The sequence below is a fragment of the Lathyrus oleraceus genome, chromosome 1 (assembly GCF_024323335.1).
Source record: "Lathyrus oleraceus cultivar Zhongwan6 chromosome 1, CAAS_Psat_ZW6_1.0, whole genome shotgun sequence".
Lineage (NCBI taxonomy): Eukaryota > Viridiplantae > Streptophyta > Magnoliopsida > Fabales > Fabaceae > Lathyrus > Lathyrus oleraceus.
In genome coordinates this window covers 453,800,446-453,823,011 of record NC_066579.1, presented here as the reverse complement: position 1 = coordinate 453,823,011, position 22,566 = coordinate 453,800,446, and the positions used below count along the sequence as shown (strand labels likewise).

At 34.1% G+C, this 22,566-nt stretch overlaps 1 protein-coding gene across 2 annotated transcripts; it reads left to right on the top strand.

The window, feature by feature from the left end:
• The first annotated feature begins 641 nt into the window (after nt 1–641).
• LOC127084004 (anthocyanidin 3-O-glucosyltransferase 7) lies at nt 642–17,934 on the top strand. Of its 2 annotated transcripts, none has more exons than XM_051024372.1 (2): nt 642–781; nt 16,441–17,934. In XM_051024372.1, the coding sequence occupies exons 1-2, from the start codon at nt 701–703 to the stop codon at nt 17,725–17,727; spliced, it is 1,368 nt and encodes a 455-aa protein (XP_050880329.1). In that variant the 5' UTR covers nt 642–700; the 3' UTR covers nt 17,728–17,934. The 2 variants fall into 2 exon arrangements, with proteins under 2 accessions (XP_050880329.1, XP_050880336.1); XM_051024379.1 differs by lacking the exon at nt 642–781 and adding an exon at nt 841–1,385 and having other exon boundaries at nt 17,036–17,934.
• Nucleotides 17,935–22,566: the final 4,632 nt, after the last annotated feature.

The window sequence follows — 22,566 nt, the reverse complement described above, 5'->3', positions numbered from 1 at the left end:
TGTAAACTGTTATCTTATTAGGGTCAAACCTTCCACTAAAATATTTTGGTTCAAGCATGATCTATTGTGGTTGGAGGTGATCGTAGTGGTGTTTGATGGTGAGGATAGTGATGGTTTATAGTGGTCAGAGATTGATGATATGATTCAAAATAACGATTAGAGTGGTGGTCAATGATGGTTGTCTTAGTTTTTAAAAGAATAGAACCAATTCTGATATAAATAATTTCATAAAAACTAAAATAAAAAATAATTCTATGAATCAAAATAAAATAGAAAAGATTGTGAAAATTAAAATTAAAAAGTAATATATTTGTAGGGAGCAATATGTTTTAAAATAATATTTTTAAACAATGATTTAAAAGATGTGAAATACAACAAAATAAAACATGTTGACAAAACATGAAATTTAGCTAGTGAGTGGGGGGCTAGGACTCCACGTGACAACCACCACACTTAAGTTAGATAGAAAATTATCATTTGAAAGAGTATCTATCAATTCCATATTTGAAAGAGTGAATGTCATTATCTTCTCTATTTTAGTGGCGGTTGCACACTTTCACTCACCGCTCCACACAACTATTACTTCCTCGGTCAATAACTACCTTATACTATATATACATATATGTCCTTGCAGATGTTCAAGCAATTACTAAGTCTATAATAAATTCAATTCTCCACTCTCAGTTTCCCAACCAACATCATGACAATCTCGTCATCTGAGAACAAGCATGTCGCAGTTTATGTTTTTCCCTTTGGTAGCCATCCAGTTCCACTCTTAAACCTTGTCCTCAAACTAGCACATGCTTCACCAAGCACACTTTTCTCATTCATTGGCACCATACAATCTAATCAACCAATTTTCTCTAAACCCAACAACATCCCAAATAACATTAAACCTTTTAATATTGGTGATGGCGTTCCACATGGTCATGTACTTGGTTCCAACCCAATTGAAAGAGCCAACCTTTTTCTTCAAGCGGGTCATCAAAATCTTCAAAGTGGAATAGATTCAGCAGTTGCAGATACAAAAGTGAAAGTTACATGTATCATTGCTGATGCTTTTGTTGTTCCTTCTCTTTTTGTAGCTCAGAGACTCAATGTTCCATGGATTCCTGTTTGGCCTCCTTTATCATGCTCTCTTTCTGTACATTTCTACACTTATTTTATACGTCAAAAATGTGCTGAAAACAATGCAAGAGATAGGTTTTTGGATTTTCTACCAGGTTTGTCTAAGATGAGAGTCGAAGATTTGCCAGATGATATAATCAACTGTGGTGAAGACGAAGACGACGAGACACTATTCTCAAAAACACTTGCTTCATTTGGTGAAGTGTTGCCTCAAGCTAAAGCAGTGGTGATGAATTTCTTTGAGGAATTAGATCCACCTTTGTTTGTTGAGGATATGAGATCGAAGTTGCAGAATATGCTTTATGTTGGTTTTCTGACTCTTTCAATTCCTCTACCACCTTTGCCACCATCTGAGAATGATGAAACCGGTTGTCTGTCATGGTTGGACAAACAGAAAAGTACATCAGTAGTTTATGTTAGCTTTGGAACTACAGTGACACCACCTCCACATGAGCTTGTTGCATTAGCAGAAGCATTGGAAGAAAGTGGATTTCCATTTCTTTGGTCACTAAAGGATCATTTGAAAGGAGTTTTGCCTGAAGGGTTTCTTGAGAGGACTAGTGATATTGGGAAAATTGTTCCTTGGGTGCCTCAAACTCAAGTTTTGGGACATGATTCTGTGGGAGTGTTTGTGACACACTGTGGATGTAATTCAGTTTTTGAAAGTATTTCTAATGGGGTGCCTATGATATGTAGGCCATTTTTTGGAGATCATGGAATGACAGGAAGAATGGTGGAAGATATTTGGGAGATTGGTGTAAAGATTGAAGGTGGTGTGTTTACTAAAAATGGATTGTTGAAGAGTTTGAACCTGATTCTTGTGAAGGAAGATGGAAAGAAAATGAGAGAAAATGCTCAAAAGGTGAAGCAGACAGTGCTAGATGCAGCAGGACCAAATGATAAAGCAGCACAAGATTTCAAGACTTTGGTGGAAATAATTTATAGCTCTTAATTAATTTGTCATCGGTTGCATGTTATTTGGGTGTTTTCTATTTATGATTATTATGTTTTATCCGAATGATTAGAGACAGGCAAATGAAGCCCATAAAAAACTTTGCATGTCCTCAAATTTTAGTTCGGAACCATAACTTTGCCTGTCCTCAAATTTTAGTTTGGAACCATATAGATTGTTCTAATTTCTAAGAAATGTAACAAAATTTCAAGAAATACTATAATTTTAGTTTGGAACCAATAATTTTAGTTTGGAACCATATAGATTGTTTTAATTTCTAACGCGATAGTTTTTAAATTATTAAGTTTGTATATAAATAAGACGATAACTAAGCGTTCCATTGAGAATGTCAAAGACATACTTATATTGGTTGATTGCAATGTTGAATGAGGATTATGCAACTTCAATGCCTAAGGGGGTGTTTATTTCGTGGATACAAATGTTATTCCCGGGAATATGACATTGGAATTCACATATTCTCTTATTTGTTTCAAGTTTTGATAGTTTATGTCTGGGTATTTTTTATTCCTATGAATATGTTTTGTTCATAGATTTCTCCATTTTTATTTCCATGTCAAAGGATGGGAATATAAAATAACCAACCATAACTTCCCACTCTCATGTTATTTTAACACATTTATTTTTAATTTTTAAAATTTAATTAAATAAAACTTAAAAATATTCCTAGAAACTTTATTGATTTTGCCAAACACATTGATGGGAATAAAGTTCCTGGCAATACTATTCCTAGGAATGATATTCCCAGGATTATAATTTTAATCCATCAAACAAACACACCCTAAGAAGTATCTGAGTGGACCCAAGTCTTTTGTCTGGAAATTTTTGAAAAAATGAGCTTTGAGATGTTGGATACCCTATGTATCGTCTCTAGGGATAACGATGTCATCAACATAGACCACAAGTAATATGCGTCGGCCGGAGGAGGAATGAAGGAAGTAAACATAGTGATCTGCTTCACATCTAGTCATACCAACTTGTATCAAGACATATCTGAAGCGACCAAACCAAGCTCGTGGGGAGTGTTTCAGCCCTTAAAGAGAACGACGAAGCCGACAAACAAGTCTAGAATTGTCAGGAATAGTAAAACCTGGCGGCTGATCCATATAAACTCCTCCTCCAATTTTGATGTCCAACTGATGAAGTGACCAATGATGAATGACAACCATTGCAAGAAAGAGGTGGATTGAACTGATCTTGGCCACTGGAGAAATAGTGTCGTCATATCATCTCTTACCTCTGATGAAAGATGTGATCGCCGTTGGTAGACCTGCAATGGAGGTCTAGGGGCTGCAATGGGTGTGGGGATGACGAAAATGATATCTTGAGCATCTGAAGTACCATTCTCATAAGGTAACACAAAGGCATAGAAAAATAGTGTGGTTTCAAAGAATGTGAAATTGGAGAAAATAATGTATCGTTAAAGTTAGGGACAAAAACAACGATATCCTTTTTATAGACGTGAGTAGACTAGAAAGATACATTTGAGAGCTTTGGTTAAAAGTTTGTAGTTACCTGGACTGAGGTCATGAACGGAGAATGTGCAACCAAAGACGTAGAGAGGAATGTCGTAGAGATCATATTTTGGGTTCAACATAGAGTATGGAATTTGATCTTGAAGTACCAATTAAGGCATTCAGTTGATAAGGTGACAAGTTGTGAGAAGAGAATCACCCAAAAAATGAGAAGGGACATTATGGTGAAGTAAAAGAGTCTGTGCAGTTACAACTAAATGATGATTCTTCCGTTCAGCAACACCATTTTGTTGTGGCGTGTGAGCACATGATGATTGATGAATAATCTCATGTGATGTTAACAAAGATTGAAACTGGGATAACATATATTCACGAGTATTATTGGTGCGCAAATTTTTAATGGAAGTGTTAAAATGATTTTTAATTTTGACATAAAGTTCATGGAATATATGGAAGACATATGATCGGGTTTTCATAAAAAATAACCAAGTACGTCGTGAAAAATCATTGATGAAGGTTACGAAGTAATAATATCCTAAAGTTGACTTGACATGACTAGGACCCCAAATATCATAATGAACTAAAGTAAAAGGTGACTGTAATACCCCAAAATTTACCCTTCGCTTTTTTGGAAGCGTGTAATTGTGTCTTACATTTCATTAGCATCATACTAGGTCATACTCATTGCATACTGCATCAGTGACTTGGGAAATCAGGGTTTGATTGATCACTCCTTACCAGAAGAAGCCCACACTAGGCAAGACTGAGAATTGAACTTCATTCTCCAAATATACAAGTCTCAAGGGGTTCCATATGTCTTATTATGGTCCCCAGTTCATCAGTGGAAGATTCAAAGCTCTCAGAGTGTGCATCTGGATTTAATCAGGAATCAGGGTTTTGTGGCTATCTGCAACAAGCAATGTTTGGTTGGAAGTGAAGGGGCTCATTCATGTCATGATTAAAGAGGCATCTTGGCCTAGGAAGATTCACAATTATCACAGAAAGATCCATTGGCAATCAGTGCAATCAGTTCCTGATCATTTTGCCCTAAAACTAGGATTTTGCATAAAATCGGTTTATTTCTGATTTCTTGGGTGAGACTCATTTCCATGGCCCTCCATATGTCCACAAAGGGCTACACACAACAAATCAGCTCTTTGTTTGAGCCAGAGGTGCTTCAATTGATCATTGGAATCGGGAATCAGACAGTTTGGGAAAAGTCAACTGCGGGGCCAGAAAAGTCAACTCCTGACATTTTGAAAGTAGAATCTCAAAATTCATGCCTAAGGGAGCCTACATGTGAAATTTGATCAAGGTTGGATCATGGATTCATCATTTAATCAAGAGTTTGAAAAGTTACTAACTTTGGAAATAGTTGACTTCCCATTTAAGGCAAGTTTTTATGGTTTTTGCACCCACTTTAAGCCAATTTTCCATCAAGATGAAAGCCCCATTTGAAAATTTCTCCAACATGAAAGTTGTTTGGTCAAAGTAAGACATTACTTTGGGGCAAGGCAATCTTGGTTCATTTCATGTTGCATTCCTTTTCTATTTCACAAACTTTGAAGCACCATTGAAGAGCATCTCATTTCCTTCCATTCCTCATTCCAACAAGAAGCAGTGGACTTTCTCCACTAGGTAATCTTTTTATTCCAACCTTCCATGGCCATGAATACTTTGTTTGTTCATCATATCTTCCATGTTCATTTCATGCTATCCATCCATACTTCATGTGTTTTTCATTTATTGCCATGCTTTTTTTCGTGCTTATTTTACATGTTAATATTATGCTAGGATTGCCTTATGGACCCTTCATTGAAGCATGCTCATTAAGCTTTGATTTTGCAACATTAATTTTTTTGCCATATCCTTGCATGAGCCTCCCTTGCTGTCCATATTTCTCTATGATAAGATCATTATTTTTCATGAATAAAACACCATTGCATTCTACTCATTTTGTACTTGAGCTTTGTTTTTTACACCATGCCATTTGATGCACTAAGTTGAGAGAAATGCTGGTTGAAAGATGAGAAAAAAAACTGCATGGAAGTCGCGTTTCTCCTTGCTGTGACGTTGTTGGGTTCATGCTGCATGGGGGGACGTGTGCGTGTCTCCTTCGTGACCGCACGATCGCGTGAGCGATTTGAAATCCTGGTCGTCGCTTGCGTTTTGTCACCTAGTGACTTAAGCTCACCTTGTCCAATTGATTTAGCATGTCATATTTATTTAAATGAATCTCCTTTTTATGCTGTCACACTATTTAGTCATCATGGACCGGGTCTGGCTCTGCTGTTGGCACCCCCACATTCTGGCCCAATTACATCTCATTTTTTTTTTCTTAATTCATTTATTTTTTCTGTTTTGCTTTTTAATTAATAAAAATATTTTATTTGTTCATAAAAATACTAAAAAATATTTTTTTACTTTCCTTAATGTTTTATTTAATTTATTTAATTTTTATTTTTATATTTTATTTAATGTTAATATTTTATTTTAATTATTTAGTTCAAATAGTCCATTTTAACACATATTTTTTCATTTATTTTATTTTCATAACTTAGAATTATTTTTAGATTCTGATTTTTGGGATGAGGGTTGACCAATGTCCCATGGTCAACCTGACCTTTTCTTGGAATTTTATTTCCCTTTCTAATTTATGTTGGATTTATTTTTGACCTAGTTTGTTTGATTGACTTTTCATTTGACTTATATTTTTATTTCAATTAATTCAATAACCAATTTACATTATTTTTAAAATATTTTTGGGGGATGATGATGTCCTGACCCCACCTTAGTTAGTTTAATTTTTCATAATTTTCTTGATTAATTTACTATTTATTTGGTAATTTTCAAGTTGACTTGACTTTTTAGTTGACTTTTCTATGATTGATATTTGACTTAGGGATTACTTATGGCAATTGAAGAGATATTTTGATCCTCCCTTGTTTATCTTATATGCCATGTATTAGAGGCCTCTCATCTTGATTTTATTTGATCCTTGCATCATTTCCCGATTAAATTATTCAGTGATCCTTTGTGTGCATAGTTTTATTTGTCTGATTCACCTGATATTTTTTATACTTGTTTCTTTCATCCATGCTTCTATTATTTGATTGTTTAACATGTTTATACTTCTCATGCATGGTCTAATGCCTCATTATTTCATTCTTTGATTCATTTGATTTGATTATGTACATGTTTGTTTATCTTATCTGTTTGATTAACTGTTGCCTACTTGTATGGTGTATGAGGCATATATTATTGCTTAATTGCCATGAACAACCCCCATTCATAACAAATGTACCCCTCTCCCATGAAGTGTATAATGTTTATTCTTTCATTCTTTATTCATCTGTTAATACAAAATTAAAACGAACATCCGATAACCATTTCAAAACAAGGTCAAAACCTCGATCCAACGTCGAGTAATCATTTTCAAAACTTAACAGAACCAGCACGTACTCATCCATCCTTTTTGTAAGTCGATTGCTTCATGCGTCGCCATTTCTCTTGTAAGTCGATTGCTTCATGCATCGCCATCTACCTGTAAGTCGATTGCTTCTGGCATCGCCATCTACCCTTATCCTCTTCTCTTTGCTCCATTCGTCGACTCTTGTTCCGTTTAGGTAGCACCCATTAGGTAGAACCCTTTGTATGATAACATAAGTAGAATTCCCTTATTCTTTTGTATGATAACATAGATAGAATTCCCTTATTCTTTGTATGCTAACATTAGGTAGATATTCCCATTTGTAAATCCTAACACTTAGGTCCACATTGCATGACAACTCTAGGGCGGAGCTTCCCCATTTTTAGACCTTGTGTGCGTCTCCGATCCTGTGGCATGTCAATCCTTCCTATTGAAAAGAGGTAACTGCCTAAGACTCGATTCAGCGAGCTGCGACACCTGCTGCTAGGACGTTGAACACATTACCCACTCTCTTTTGACACAACTGGTGTCCTCCTTTGTAAGTCCATGTTCAGATGGCAATCCTTAGCCTTTAGTTAGCCGAAATACGGCAACTCTGATTCTCATTCCAGATGAGATACGTAGGCACAAGATGCGACGTCTTGCCGAGTTTTTTGACTGACAACTAACAACTAATCCTTGTTTGCTTTCGCCCTCGTTGCGATTCTTTTCTCTCGCCCTCGTTGCGATCGAGACCTTCCCTTTCTCTTGCCCTAGTTGCAATCGAGACCCTTTGTTCCCGTAGTTAGCTGAACTACGTTTTGCTCTGATTCTCATTCCAGATGAGATACGTAGGCATAAGACGCGATGTCTTAGCGAGCACACATCTCTTTAACCCATAGGTAGCCGAGCTACAAAGACTCTGATTCTCATATTCAGATGAGATACGTATGCAGTGGATGTGACATCCGTGCGAGTCATTTTCTTATGACCTTTCTTTTAGTAAATAGTATCTTAGATAAACATACACCCTTTAGATAAGAACAACAAGAGTGGATCCCGTAGAGTACTACGGATGCGTAGGGGTGCTAATACCTTCCCTTCGCATAATCGACTCCCGAACCCAAGATTTGGTTGCGAGACCTTATCTTTTCCTTTCATTTTCCTTCAGGTTTTCTTCGAGTGTTTCCTTTCCCTCCTTTGGGATAAATAACGCACGGTGGCGACTCTTTTGTCATTCTTTTCTCGCCGGTTGTTTTTTCGCGGTTGCGACAGTGACACAACACTTTTATTTACTCATTGACAAAAGGTGTGACAGATATGTTTGCCGAATTAACATGACTAACACTCAAATGACGAATGCTTAGAAAAACTAGGAATAAAAGGCGCATTTTATTAAGAAGCAATAGAAGCACATGTCATCGGTGGTGATAAATGATATAATCCTCCAGATTCACTCCATGTTCCAATCTTTCGTCTTGTACGTCGATCCTAGACATAAACAAATTTATCGATAAACAGAACTGAACAATCAAGAGAACAACGAGCTTTTAAACAAATATTAGATTGAAAGAACAATTAGGAATACATATCACATAATCTAAAGACAAATTTAGAAGTGGGTGTGTCTGACCAAGGATTTGAACTTTTATTTTAGATACATTCACCACAGTGACAAAATGATAAGAATCAAAATAAGACAAGTTACATAAAGGAAATTTATTACCAGTCATATGACCAGAGGCACTAAAGTCAAGGACCCAAGGACCAAGAGAGACGGATGTAAAGACAAAAGCTACAAGATTACCCGAGTGGGCAATGGTGGAAAAAGATGATAGTTGATGGATTGCTTTGAACTAAAGGGACTCATTATAATCAATGACCAAAATGGTAACTTCTTTGGTGATAGTTGGTTGAGCAACATCAAGAACTATAGTTTGTTGTTGTTGTTATTATTGTTATTGTTGTTGTTGTGTTCTATTGCCTTTGTATAATATTCATTTGCCCTGATTAGTTTCTCGCAAGGGATGAGTGGAACTATGGTAAAAGTTACGGAATTTGTGGCATAGTGATTTTCCATGAGAGTAGGTGGCGGAAAAGCATGTAAACAAGGTCGCTCGGTGGTGGGGAGAACAGTGACAAACGAAGAAATAGGGGTTATTTGAACAGTAAATCATATTTCCATACATCGGAAATAAAAACTTATTGTAGATCTAGAATCAAACAAAAAATCGAGCCATGCAGTGAAAACGACGGTAGGGATAGTGCTCGGACACGTTGTCATGCGCAGCAGGGACGAAGGCGCATGAGGCTCACGTGCAGGAACGTTGTTGGTGCGTGTGAGTGCGTTTGACATTGATTTTTTGGGCGTGGCCTGGATCGGAGCATATGCTTCTGTCTATGGGAGTGGTGTGCCAGAAAGTTGTTGGAATCGGTGGCGTGGTGGCGGTCTGGTGGTGACTGAAATGAGTCACCCAAAAAAATTCTAATCGGAAGACAATGATTAAACCAAGTAAAGTGTGATAAACAATTCTGATGGGACATCAGTTTAAGGGTTCAACACGAGGGACCAGTTTTATATTCTTTGGGGTTTTTCTCTATAAACAACATATTTTGTGAGAAACACACCGCATACTCACCCAAAACCTTAAGGTGATAGGTGTGTGGATTCTCTCACTTATAAATTCTCAAGTCTCCACTTTTATAATCAATGTGGGACTTACCCATACTTTTTTTCTCAAAGTTTACAACTCACATTTTTTATCCTCAACACTCCTGATTGTTAAATTAGCAAGTGTACTAATCTGCCAATGTAGTAATAAAAAATGGAAATCCCCAGTATCTATCTCAAGGACTGCTTGACGATATAAAGTAATGGATTAATTTCGATTAAACAAAAGTTCGGGTGTTTTGGGATTGTTTTGGTAAAATTAGAAAAGCAATAACGAATAAAGTAAATAAAGTACTTGAACGGTTAAAACATATATGAGTAGTATGCTAGGGAAGGTGTATGATTCAATCATGTAACGATTCCGAACTCACAGTGCAACAACGCATTTTAGATAATTGACTACTAATTCTTAAGGGTGCTTACTCTTAAGTCCTTAGTGAGAAAACCTTTAATGATTCAACCTAATTACTATGTCCATAGAAAATCACGGATGGAATTAAGCATTATTATATCAAGAATAATTCGGTTACTTTGGGGTATCCCTAGTTCTAGGTGATATCTACTATGATATATTCTTAAGCAGATCATGAATAATGGTGGTCCAACCTAATTATTTCACATACATTAAACTCTGTTTTTCTGACAGAGAAAGCAATAAGAACAGTCATGAGAACAAATCAATTATAATAAAATTTATAGTTATTGCACAAAGTAATTCAAAATCATTACAAATCTGAATCAAGGACACCCCCTAGCCATAAGGGATTTTGATACTCATAAAAAGAAAAGAAAACATAGTAAAAATTGTTGTCATTACAAAAATATTAGATGAACTGGTCTTCAATCGCGGAAAGCTCTTGAAAGTGTGAACCCACCTTGAAAATCTAGGTTCTCCAGCCTTTCAAACGTATTTTTGCTCTGTAAAATCGTCCAACCCTAAAAAAAATCATGTTTCTCGATTAAATAGACACGTTTTGGGCTTGTTGAATTTTTGTGCTTCAATACGCGTAATGACCTGTCTCATATGCGTAATGCCTTATTCCTGGCAGCAATACACTACGCGTAAGCCCACATGGTGGCATCTTAGGCATGCCCTTACGTACATGGTCCACGTATTGGAAGAAGCTTGTTTTTTTCTTCTTTCTGGGGGAACTCCTATGGTACGAGTAATAGTGCAAGGCCATACGCGTCATGCCTTGTTCTTACGCGTATGGGCAGAAGCTTGTTATTTTCTTCTATCTAGTGGAACTCGTAAGGTACAAGTAACTGGTAGAACATGGCAGAAGCTTGTTTTTTTTCTTCTTTCTGGTGAAACTCAAACCAAGAAAATAATGTTATGACATAAACTGACTCGAATTACCAAGAATTAAGCTCAAAAATTCTACAATTCACCTGGTTTCTTAACGCATAAATGATGAAAACTCTAGCATAAATGGTGATTGATCATAACCACAAACTTAGCTTGTTGCTTGTCCTCAAGCAATATTCAGGACTAAAGAAGATCATGTCACCCTCAAATAACTAAAAATTCAACTGTACCATAATACCTATGAGATCTTTCGTGATTCGCTCTTGCTGCTACCTTCAGTTCCCTCTGCTTACCACATTCGATTGTTCGGCCTCACATCCACTTTGAAGTACTCTTTCACCTGTCATCTTATTTCACACTCTCACCAATACTCTCTGAGGTTAAAGTGTTTATGGTGGCAATGAATAAAATCATTCTTTGGCGTCTTCATCTAAAGTGAACGGAAACATTCTCAATTTTTTGCTTCTTTAGTGTGCCCCTCAATCTTCAAAGTAGTGCTCATAGTAAGAAACCTTTGTAGATGTTTATTTGCATCTTCATTTATTTTCCCTGTAAGAGGCCTATTTTCAAGCTCACAGATGGTTGTTGGGTGCAACTAAAAATTTGGAACATTCACTGGTTGATTCACTATAGTCAAACGACCCAATGGGGCATTTGCTCCTCCATAATCCCCAAGAAATCTTTCCCGTGGTTCACCCATAATTGGATCTTCTTTATCTTTGTTAGATTCTATATCTAAGTGCTCAAAAATTTCTAACTCTTTTTCTTGTTTGGAATCCAAAATTTCTGCTTCTGAGGTGGCTAACCTTGCTTTCCTAGCTTGTCTGAGCTTAGCGTGCAAAGTTCTTTCTGGTTTTGCGTCAAAAGTAAAATCAGTTGAGGGTTTTCTTCGTATACAAAGATTAGATGCAAATTAGTAAAAACCCAAAAATAGCCACAAAATAAACATAAAAACTGAAATTTAAATTTTAGTTATAGAGCAATAAAATATTAACTGAAATAGATCTATGAACTCTATAATCTTTGGTAGTCCCGGCAACAACGCCAAAAACGTGTCATTAAATTAGCAAGTGTACTAATCTGCCAATGTAGTAATAAAAATGGGAAATCCCCAGTATCGATCTCAAGGACTGCTTGACGATACAAATTTTTGTACTAATTTTAATTAAACAAAAACTTAGGTGTTTTGGGATTGTTTTGGTGAAATTTGAAAAGCAAAAGGGAATAAAGCAAATAAAGTACTTGAACGGTTAAGACATATATGAGTAGTATGCTAGGGAAGGTGTATGATTCAATCATATAACGTTTCCGAACTCACAGTGCAACAACACATTTTAGATAATTGATTATCGGTTCGTAAGGGTGTTTACTCATAAGTCCTTAGTGAGAAAACCTTTAATTATTCAACCTAATTACTATGTCCATAGAAAATCACTGATGAAATTATGCATTATCATATCAAGAATAATCCAATTATTATAGGGTATCCCTAGTCCTAGGTGATATCTACTATGATATATTCTCAAGCAGGTCATGAACAATGGCGGTCTAGCCTAATTGTTTCACATACATGAAACTCCGTTTGTCTGACAGAGAAAACAATAAGAACAATCATAGAACAAATCAATTATAATAAAAATTATTCTTATTGCACAAAGTAATTCAAAATCATTATAAATCTGAATCGGGGACCCCCCCCCCCCCTAACAATGAGGGGTTTAGCTACTCATAAAAAGAAAAGAAAACTTAGTAAAGATTGTTGTCATTACAAAAATCTTAGATGAATTGGTCTTCAATCGCGGAAAGCTCTTGAAAGTATGAATCCACCTTGGAAATCTGAGTTCTCCATCCTTTAGAACGTCTTTTTGCTCTATAAAATCACCCAACCCTAAAAAAATCGCGTTTCCTAGCTAAATACACGTTTTGGGCTTGCTTAATTTTTTGGATTTAATACGCATAATGCCCTTACGCGTATGAGAATAAGCTTGTTTTTTTCTTCTTTCTGGTGGAACTCGTATGGTACGAGTAACAGCGCAAGGCGATACACGTAATGCCTTGTTCTTACATGTATGGGTAGAAGCTTGTTTTTTCTTCTTTCTGGTGGAACTCGCATGATATGAGTAACAGTGCAAGGTCATACGCGTAATGCCTTGTTCTTACGCGTAAGGGCAGCAAACACCGTTTTTCTCTATTTTCTCTGCTTCCTTGTTATGGCCATGTCCTGTGTATGATCCTTGATTCCTTAGACCTTCGTACTTGCATTCAACATGCCACACATACCAAAAGCCTTAAAAAAGCCAAACGAAACTCAAACTAAGAAAATATTATTATGACACAAACTGACTCGAATTACCAAGAATTAAGCTCAAAATTCTACAATTCATCTGGTTTATTGACGCACAAATGATGAAAACTCTAGCATAAATGGTGACTGATTAGCTCCCCGTCAATTGTGAGTCTATCCACAATGCTTCCCCTAAAGTGGAAGCTCTTTCATCCAATACACTTGTACCGCCATTAACACTCTTCAACAGGATACCTCCTACACACCACCTGTGGGGATGAATTTTGATACAAGTGAGTCGGTCCTTCACTCGAACCGAAGGTTCATGATACCATATTGAAGTATGAAAGAGTGAAAGACTTTTGAATAAACTGTGTGTTCTAAAAGCACTACAGGGACTATTATATATATATATATATATATATATATATATATATATATATATATATATATATATATATATATATATAGAGAGAGAGAGAGAGAGAGAGAGAGAGATTTACAGCTAATTACATGTTATAGCCGATATGAGACTTTTTATATACAAATATGCTTAACGGTTACTGTTAAAAGCATTTTGAGTTATTCAGGTGTTGTAATTGGTTAACACGGGGGTGTAACCGGTTACAAGAAAGGTAGAGGCACTTATGAGTAGCAGAAAAGTGAAAATCTCTAAGGTGTAACCGGTTAACCTTGGACGTTAACCAATTACCACTAAAGGTTTTATTTTTGTAATGTTAGCTGTAACCGGTTAACCAAATGGTGTAACTAGTTTCAAGCCCGGGATTTGTAATTTTCTGTTATGTAGTTGCTTATTTTGGATCCCAATAAGTTTGTAAAAATTGTATAAATGTCTTGGATGCCTTCTCATCCAAAGTAATGCAAATTATCATTCTCAGCATCAACTCTCTCTCTCTCTCTCTCTCTCTCTCTCTCAATTTTCCTTTTTTACTCTCCACATTCCAATTCTCTCCATCATTGTTCACCAATCTTGTGATTCAAAGTTCCAACATTTGGCATCAAGAGTTTGGTTCTGGTCCACAAACACCTAGTGTGCAACATGAAATTTGTTTTCAAAGAAAGAATCCCTACAAACCTACCTATCATTGATGCGAAGAATTACGACAAATATTGCAAGCAAATGAAAGTTTTTTTGGCTAGAAAGATATTTTTGAAGTGATCAAGAACGGGGTGAATCCTTTTGTCGTTGGTGCAACAAATGCACAACAAGCAACACATAAGGAAGAGAAGAAGAAATATTTCAGGACGTTGTTTTTTATTCATCAATGTGTGGATGGTGACACCCCGAATTCAATTATTTGATTTAATTGGAGTATTTATGATCTTATTTGAATTTATTGATATTGTATTTGTTTATGGTGTGGTTGTAGGGTGAGTGTCCTTAAAGTAAGTGTATAGGGAGAGTAGAAGCTTGACTTTTGTGTTTGGAATCATTAATATTTTTAATGGTGATTGAAATAACATTTTTCATTTATTTATTTTCATTAATTAATTAATTAATGAGAAAATAAGATGTGTATAGGAATGCAGAGCAAGATTGGGAATACGAAAAATATGGAGTGTAGGAAAGGGAGACATGGATAAATTGGAGGGTAAGAGAGGAATAGTATTTTTTATAAGGAATTATGTTTTGGAATGAAATATGGAATTTAAAATCCTACAAAGTCAATATATGCTTTGAGGAGTTGGATAAAAAAGACAAAGAGAAAGAGCAAAGACTTAAGGTTGAAGAAGAATTTAGAGCAATAATATATTATTTAATAAAAAAATCAATTTATTTTGTAATAATTTTAATTATTATTAAATAAAAAAGTAGTTCAATTTACACTAAAGAAGCATTATTGATTTATATTGGTTTACCAGTTTAACGTGGGCGAGTTTTTGATTTAACACATCTTCCCATAATTAAAAAAAAAATTCTTGTGGATTAAAATAACACCTACACAAACCATGTTAGCAAAAAATTAAGATTTATTGTCAAATGTTCACCTAAGAAGCCAAAATATCATAATCTTTGCATTAAGAGGAAATTCCAAAAAAAAATTATACTAGTAAAATAAAAAGTACTCAATCACATTGTATGTATATTTAACCCTTTTCTTTTTTTAATCTTATAACAAAAAGATTAAAAACAAAAATAATATGATAATAGTATATCATAAAGGAAAACTGTAACTTTATGTTCAACAAAAATATTATATCCTATACGAAATCAACTTATAAAAAGTAAGTTTGTATTAAAAGAAATAGTTAAACAATTAACTTTTTGTTTTTATTAAAATCAATATATAACTTCTAAAACAACTTTCTTTCATTTAGATCTTAAATTATGCCATTATAGCACAAATTGACACTACCAACAAAAAAGATATTCTGCCCTTAGGAAAAGCAAGTACAATGTGATTTATATTTTAGAGTAAATGGGTACCAAGTGATTTATATTTTAGAGTAAACGAGTACCACATTGATAAGAAAGAGAATAGCACTTGAACAAATATTGCCCTTAGGTTTGAGTTAGAAATAAAATAAAAAATGCTAAGCTAAGCTAAGCTAATGAAAAGAGAAGTCACCAAAACTTAAAACATGATAGAAATTAAATACTCTAGCTAATGCTTGGGAGTTAGTACTTCACGTGACAACAACAACCTCATTCATCTTTGGTGTAATTTTTTTTTTTTTTACTAAGATAAGATCCTTTTTTTTTTATTAAAGTTGGAGTCTGTCCATTCAAGAGAGATATATATATTTTTATTTTATTTATTTTCAGATTTTCTTTAATAATAATATTAATTAAATCTCAATTTTGATTGGATAAATGAGATAAGTGTGGATTACTAATAATGACCACTGATTAATTTGAATCGATGATTTGGATTGAATCAAAGAAGCACACCAAAAACGCACACTATTTAAATAAATCAAAATACCTATAATGCCCTTTTTAAATGACTTAAAATTGGGGAATGATAGAACGATGAAAATATCTTTTATGTTCATCTAGCTATAATCAGTTGAGCTACCTATTATATATCTCTTAGCAGAGGTATGTTATAAACTCCCAAGTCTCAAATCTTAGGTTGTCAAAGAACATGATGACAATCTCATCATCTGAGAACAAACATGTCGTAGTTTATGTTTTTCCCTTTGGTAGCCATCCGATTCCACTCTTAAACCTTGTCCTCAAACTAGCACATGCTTCCCCAAACACATTTTTCTCATTCATTGGCACCCAACAATCTAATCAACCTCTTTTTACAAAACCAAACATCCCAAATAACATCAAATTTTTTAGTATTCATGATGGTGTTCCAGAGGGTCATGTACTTGGTTTCCACCCAGTTGAAAAAGTCAACCTTTTTCTTCAAGCTGCTCCTCAAAATCTCCAAAATGGAATAGATTTAGCAGTTGCTGATACAAAACAGAAAGTTACATGTATCATTGCTGATGCTTTTGTTGTTCCTTCTCTTGTTATAGCTCAGAAACTCAATGTTCCATGGATTCCTGTTTGGCCTCCTTTATCCTGCTCTCTTTCTGCACATTTTCATACTGATTTTATACGTCAAAAATGTGCTGAGAACAATGCTAGAGATAGATCTTTTGATTTCCTTCGAGGTTTGTATAAGATGAGAGTTGAAGATTTGCCTGAAGATATCATCAACTGTGGTGATGGTGAAGAGACACTATTTTCAAAGACACTTGCTTCATTAGGTGAAGTGTTGCCTAAAGCTAAAGCAGTGGTTATGAATTTCTTTGAGGAATTAGATCCACCTTTGTTTGTTGAGGATATGAGATCGAAGTTGCAGAATATGCTTTATGTTGGTTTTCTCACTCTTTCAATTCCTCTACCACCTTTGCCACCATCTGAGAATGATGAAACCGGTTGTCTGTCATGGTTGGACAAACAGAAAAGTACATCAGTAGTTTATGTTAGCTTTGGAACTACAGTGACACCACCTCCACATGAGCTTGTTGCATTGGCAGAGGCATTGGAAGAAAGTGGATTTCCATTTCTTTGGTCACTAAAGGATCATTTGAAAGGAGTTTTGCCAGAAGGGTTTCTTGAGAGGACTAGTGATATTGGGAAAATTGTTCCTTGGGTGCCTCAAACTCAAGTTTTGGGACATGATTCTGTGGGAGTGTTTGTGACACACTGTGGATGTAATTCAGTTTTTGAAAGTATTTCAAATGGGGTGCCTATGATATGTAGGCCTTTTTTTGGAGATCATGGAATGACAGGAAGAATGGTGGAAGATATCTGGGAGATTGGTGTGAAGATTGAAGGGGGGGTGTTTACTAAAAATGGATTGTTGAAGAGTTTGAATCTGATTCTTGTGAAGGAAGAGGGAAAGAAAATGAGAGAGAATGCTCAAAAGGTGAAAAAGACAGTGCTAGATGCAGCTGGACCAAATGGTAAAGCAGCACAAGATTTGAAGGCTTTGGTGGAAATAGTTTCTAGCTAGCTCTTAATTAATGTCACCGGTTGCATGTTATTTGGGTGTTTTCTATTTATGATTATTGTGTTTTATGCGAATGATTAGAGACAGGCAAATTGACCTGGAAATAAAGTGAGGTGTGGTGCCCGACTCTATGTAATGAATTGTAATAAATGCTAAAGAGCAAATAAGAACCGAATCAATAAGAAAAATAAAATTAGACAATTTAAATTCTCTCTTACTTCATTACTTGGTAATCTAAGTTTATGTTTTATAATTATCTCTTTAAAATTACGAAAAAATAGTAAATTAGATTAAAATTAATTTCTTAACTTTGAGTTTCTTTTCTCTAAAACAATTTGTAACCTTGATTTTAAAGATAAATTCTACTACTTGTTTGGGCGACTTTCGACATATTTCTTTAGTATTGTATATTTATAAGTTTCTTATCAAAGTCTTAGTGGCTAGGCTTTCTGGTATTATGGATAAATTTATTTATCCAAATGAATCATTCTTTTTATAGGTAGTTGATAGGGTGGTTGTTGTGAATGAGTTGTTGGACTTAGCTAAGAAGAAAAAGAAAATTATCTTATTTTTAAAATAGATTTTGAAAAAACTTATGATTCGGTTATCTGATCCTTCTGTGTTATATGCTTTCTAGATTTGGATATAATGATATGTGAAAAAGTTGAATTTGATTAACGGTTGTCTGACCCAAAAACTTAGTATTCGAAGGGGGTTGAAACAAGGTGACCCCCTAACTTATTTCCTTTTTCTCTTGGAGGCAAAAGGTTTCAATGAGCTGCCCTCTAGGGTTGTGGATCTGCATCTGTTTTCGAATTTCATAGTGGGATCCTCATATCAGGTGGTCTTCCATCTTCAATATACAAATGACACGATTATTTTGAAAGATGCTTCCATTGAAAATATTTGGTACAATAAGGCTATTCTCCGAGGTTTGAGTTAGCCTCATGCCTTCAGGAGAATTTTGTCAAGAGTACTCTAGTTGAGGTGAATTCTGACTCAATCTTCTTATATCTAGCTTGTGACTTCCTCCATTATAAACAATAGTCTCTCTCATTCAAGTACATTGATCTATGGGTGTATATGGATTGGATAAACCCAGTAAAATCCACCCAAACCGACTCAAAAAAATATGTTGGATTCGGTTATTGGATGAACACGATTTTTAAAAAAGAATATTCATTCAAAATAATTGGGTTATGGGTAAACTCACACTCAATCCACAAAATTCATGGGTTATTGAATGACTATTTTTTTGTAATTTGATGAGTGAAGACTTTGATATTTTTAATCTTGAATACTTCAATTACAACTTTTTGAACATATTTTATTTTATAAGTAATGATTTAAACTTATTTAGGACCCCCCCACTTTGATTATTTTGATGTTAATTCTTGTAACTTGCGAGTATTTTATGCAATATAGGTATTTATCGTAATGTAACTCTGCTTTTTTCAAATATGTTTATAATGAATATTATCATGCATTTATACATATGTTTAATTAAAAAATATAGTAATAGGCTGAACTACTTTTAAAAATAGATGTGACACATAATTTATAATTATATAAGGAAGAAACAAAGAGAAAAAAAATTGGATAATGCACCACCTAACCCAATCTAACCCATAACTTTGTGATTTTACCCAAACCAACTCAATGGTGTTGTAGATGGTTATTTTACATCACTCAAACTGGTGTATCCTGAATGGATTGGGTCAAGGTTTCGACTAAATTCAACTCAAACCGATCCATGTACACCCCTACCTTGATCTACCTGTAAGAGCCAATTTAACACCTCAAAATAACTCGATTATTAATTTTTTATTATAATAATTATTATTATATTTTTATTGTGTTTTTATAATTTCTATTATTATTATTATTAGTAGTAGTATTAATACTATTGTTATTATTTAAAATAAAATATAATAATTTTATTATTACTATTATTAAGATTATTATTATTATTAATGTAAATTTATTTTAATAAATTAGAAATAAAGTTGAGATAATGGGGAAGGGCATTGAAGGAACAAGGTTAATGGGGAAATAAAGAAATAAAAAACTATTTTTTATAAAATAAAGAGAGAAACGCAAAAGAGAGAAAAGGAATAGACAAAGATAAGGAGAGAAAAACAAAAGTCATGTTGTTAGTATGTGATTTTCGATTCAATTTGTACAAAAACTTACCAAGTCTGGTTTAGAAGCATCTCAAGAACAGACACACAAGATTATGATCTCTCTCTCTCTCTCTCTCTCTCTCTCTCTCTCTCTCTCTCAAAATATGTTCAAAATCTTGAAAAGATTTGCAGTGATTTAGCATATTCGACAGGAAAAAGGATGTGAGATGAATACATAGGCTAAACACGAGTAACTGAAGCATGGTTTGACATCAAGATTGCAAGATTTGATCGAGAGGATTCTCCACATAAGTAATTGGAAAACATGATATTCGACAAAGGTAGTTAGGATGCATAGAGATGTTTTTCGACAACAATAGCGATTTTGCAGCAGTTCAAAGACTGAAGACACTTGGAACCAATGCAGAGGACAAAAGGTCATGTAACATTGTATGTGTTGAATGTTAGAGATTTGATTGTTGTCGATGATTACTGTTTTTTTTTTTATATAGTCGATTTAATCTCTATAAAAATGGTTTACATCTTTCATTATTATCCTCTATAGATTTCTAACATTCAAGTTACAGAGATAGTGAATTTGTGAAAAAGTGTATGAATTTGCGTTCCGCCTTTTAACTTAAGCATTTTACTTGATCTCATTTATGATTTGTTTCATTTTAATTTATTATTCAAGCAATTTTTCACTTTTTTTTGAAGATTATATTCAACTATCTCGCTTTCAAACGTTTAATTTCCAAACATGAACACATTTTTCTCAAACTCTTTTTCAAAATATGTCTTAGGATTTTTTCGAGTTTAATCGTGTATGTGAATTAAAACTTGTGATTGTTTATAAAAAATAATGATAAACAAATTGGCACACTCCACTATAACAAATAACGCTTTTTATGACGAAACTTTCACACCAGACAATAGAAAATTAGGTATAAAGTCAACACGCGTTATTTTTTATTATTTAAAAAAATAAAAAAAATCATATATTCCCTTGGATTTTCAAAACACCGAGGTGAAAAAACAACTCAGTACAAGCTTCGATTCCTAGCTATCGCAGTTTATAATTTTATTTGTTTATAAGTGTAAATAAAATATTCTAACCCTTCGATTTTCTAATTAACCGAGGCATAAAATAATAAGATTTTACTATAAAAACACTCGTTAAACATATTTTACTCTAATCCTTACTAATTTGAAGTCGCACACCAAACTCGCAAGCATCAGTCTTCGGGATGGATTGCAAGACAGAAAAATCTTAAATGTTCTTCTATCTTGAACAAAATATTTTTCTGCCCTTGCAATCTATCTCACATAGTGGTGTTGATGTTGTCGTTTTTTTATTTTTGGAATAACCCTCAGTTAAATATGGAAGCTCAACCTTTGAAGAGTACTTAGTTGATAAATTGCAAGTGCATAAAATCATTCTTGTTTTAAAATCATTTGTTTTAAAGGGTATGCAACAAAATTTGAATATTACCGAAGATTTGTTATAAACGATGTATTTATGTGTAAACAATATAATTTAAAAAAATGAATTATTCACCTCGACTTTACAATAAAATTGAGGTTTTTAATAATCATATTTTACTATAATAACACTCGCTAAAGAGATTTTACCCTAAGACTAATTTATATGTAGCCGCCCCAAAGAGATATTCATCAAACGTCATTTTACCCTAGAGATCTGTTGGAAGAGTTTTGATAAATATATGTTGGAAGAGATATTCACCACCGTCCATTTGATCATGAGTTTCTACTACATATCCATGGGATGGATTGCAAGTGCAGAAAACAAAAATTCTCATTGAAAAATAGATCTCTAGCATCTTGCATGGGACATGGGCATGGAAAATAAAAATTCTCACTGGAAAATAGATTTTACAATGTATTTTTAATATTCTATATAAACAATGTAATTAAAAAAAAGCTTATTCACCTCGATTTTCTTCGTGGCCGAGGAGATAGTTAAGCGTTTTTTTTACTATATTCAACGCCCTTAAACAAATATTTATCGTCCATTTGATGTTTATCAACACTCAGAAATCTGCCACCAGTGATCCGCGTGAAATCTAAGGGACATCCATTATAAAAGCATGTTGAATATTGAAAATCTAGCCTATATGAAATATGAAGCGCTTGAAACATAAAGACGTTTGGAAAAGTTCTCTAAGATGGATTGCAAGAGCAGAAATTTACTTTGGTTTAAGATTTGTTTTCTTAAATATTTATTTGAGCACAAAATCATATATTTGAATATTGATTTTATTGATCTAGCCCTTATTTTGTTTTGCTTCAGAATCAAATATATGCAAGAACCGTAGAGAATAATCTTGCACAAGATTCTATAATTCGAAGATCTAAAATCTAAATCTTCAGAGAATTTGATTTTTATCTATATCTCTAGGGAATTTGATTTTTATTTTAATATTCTGTGTAAATAATGTAATATTCTATGTAAATAATGTAACAATTAAAAAAAGTGTTGTTGTTGGGGTTCGAACCCATGTGCATATAATGTTACCCCTCGATTTTTAAATCACTGAGGTGATAAGTGGTAACCTTTTATGACGTCCTTTGTTACCTCGCTACTGCAACCGTGATAAAATATATTTCGCATTCGATGTTAAAAGCACTTTTGTAGTAGTGCTCGGTGGGACCCTTTTATGCAAGAAATTTAAACTTTTGCAGAAAAGTGTGTGTTTTT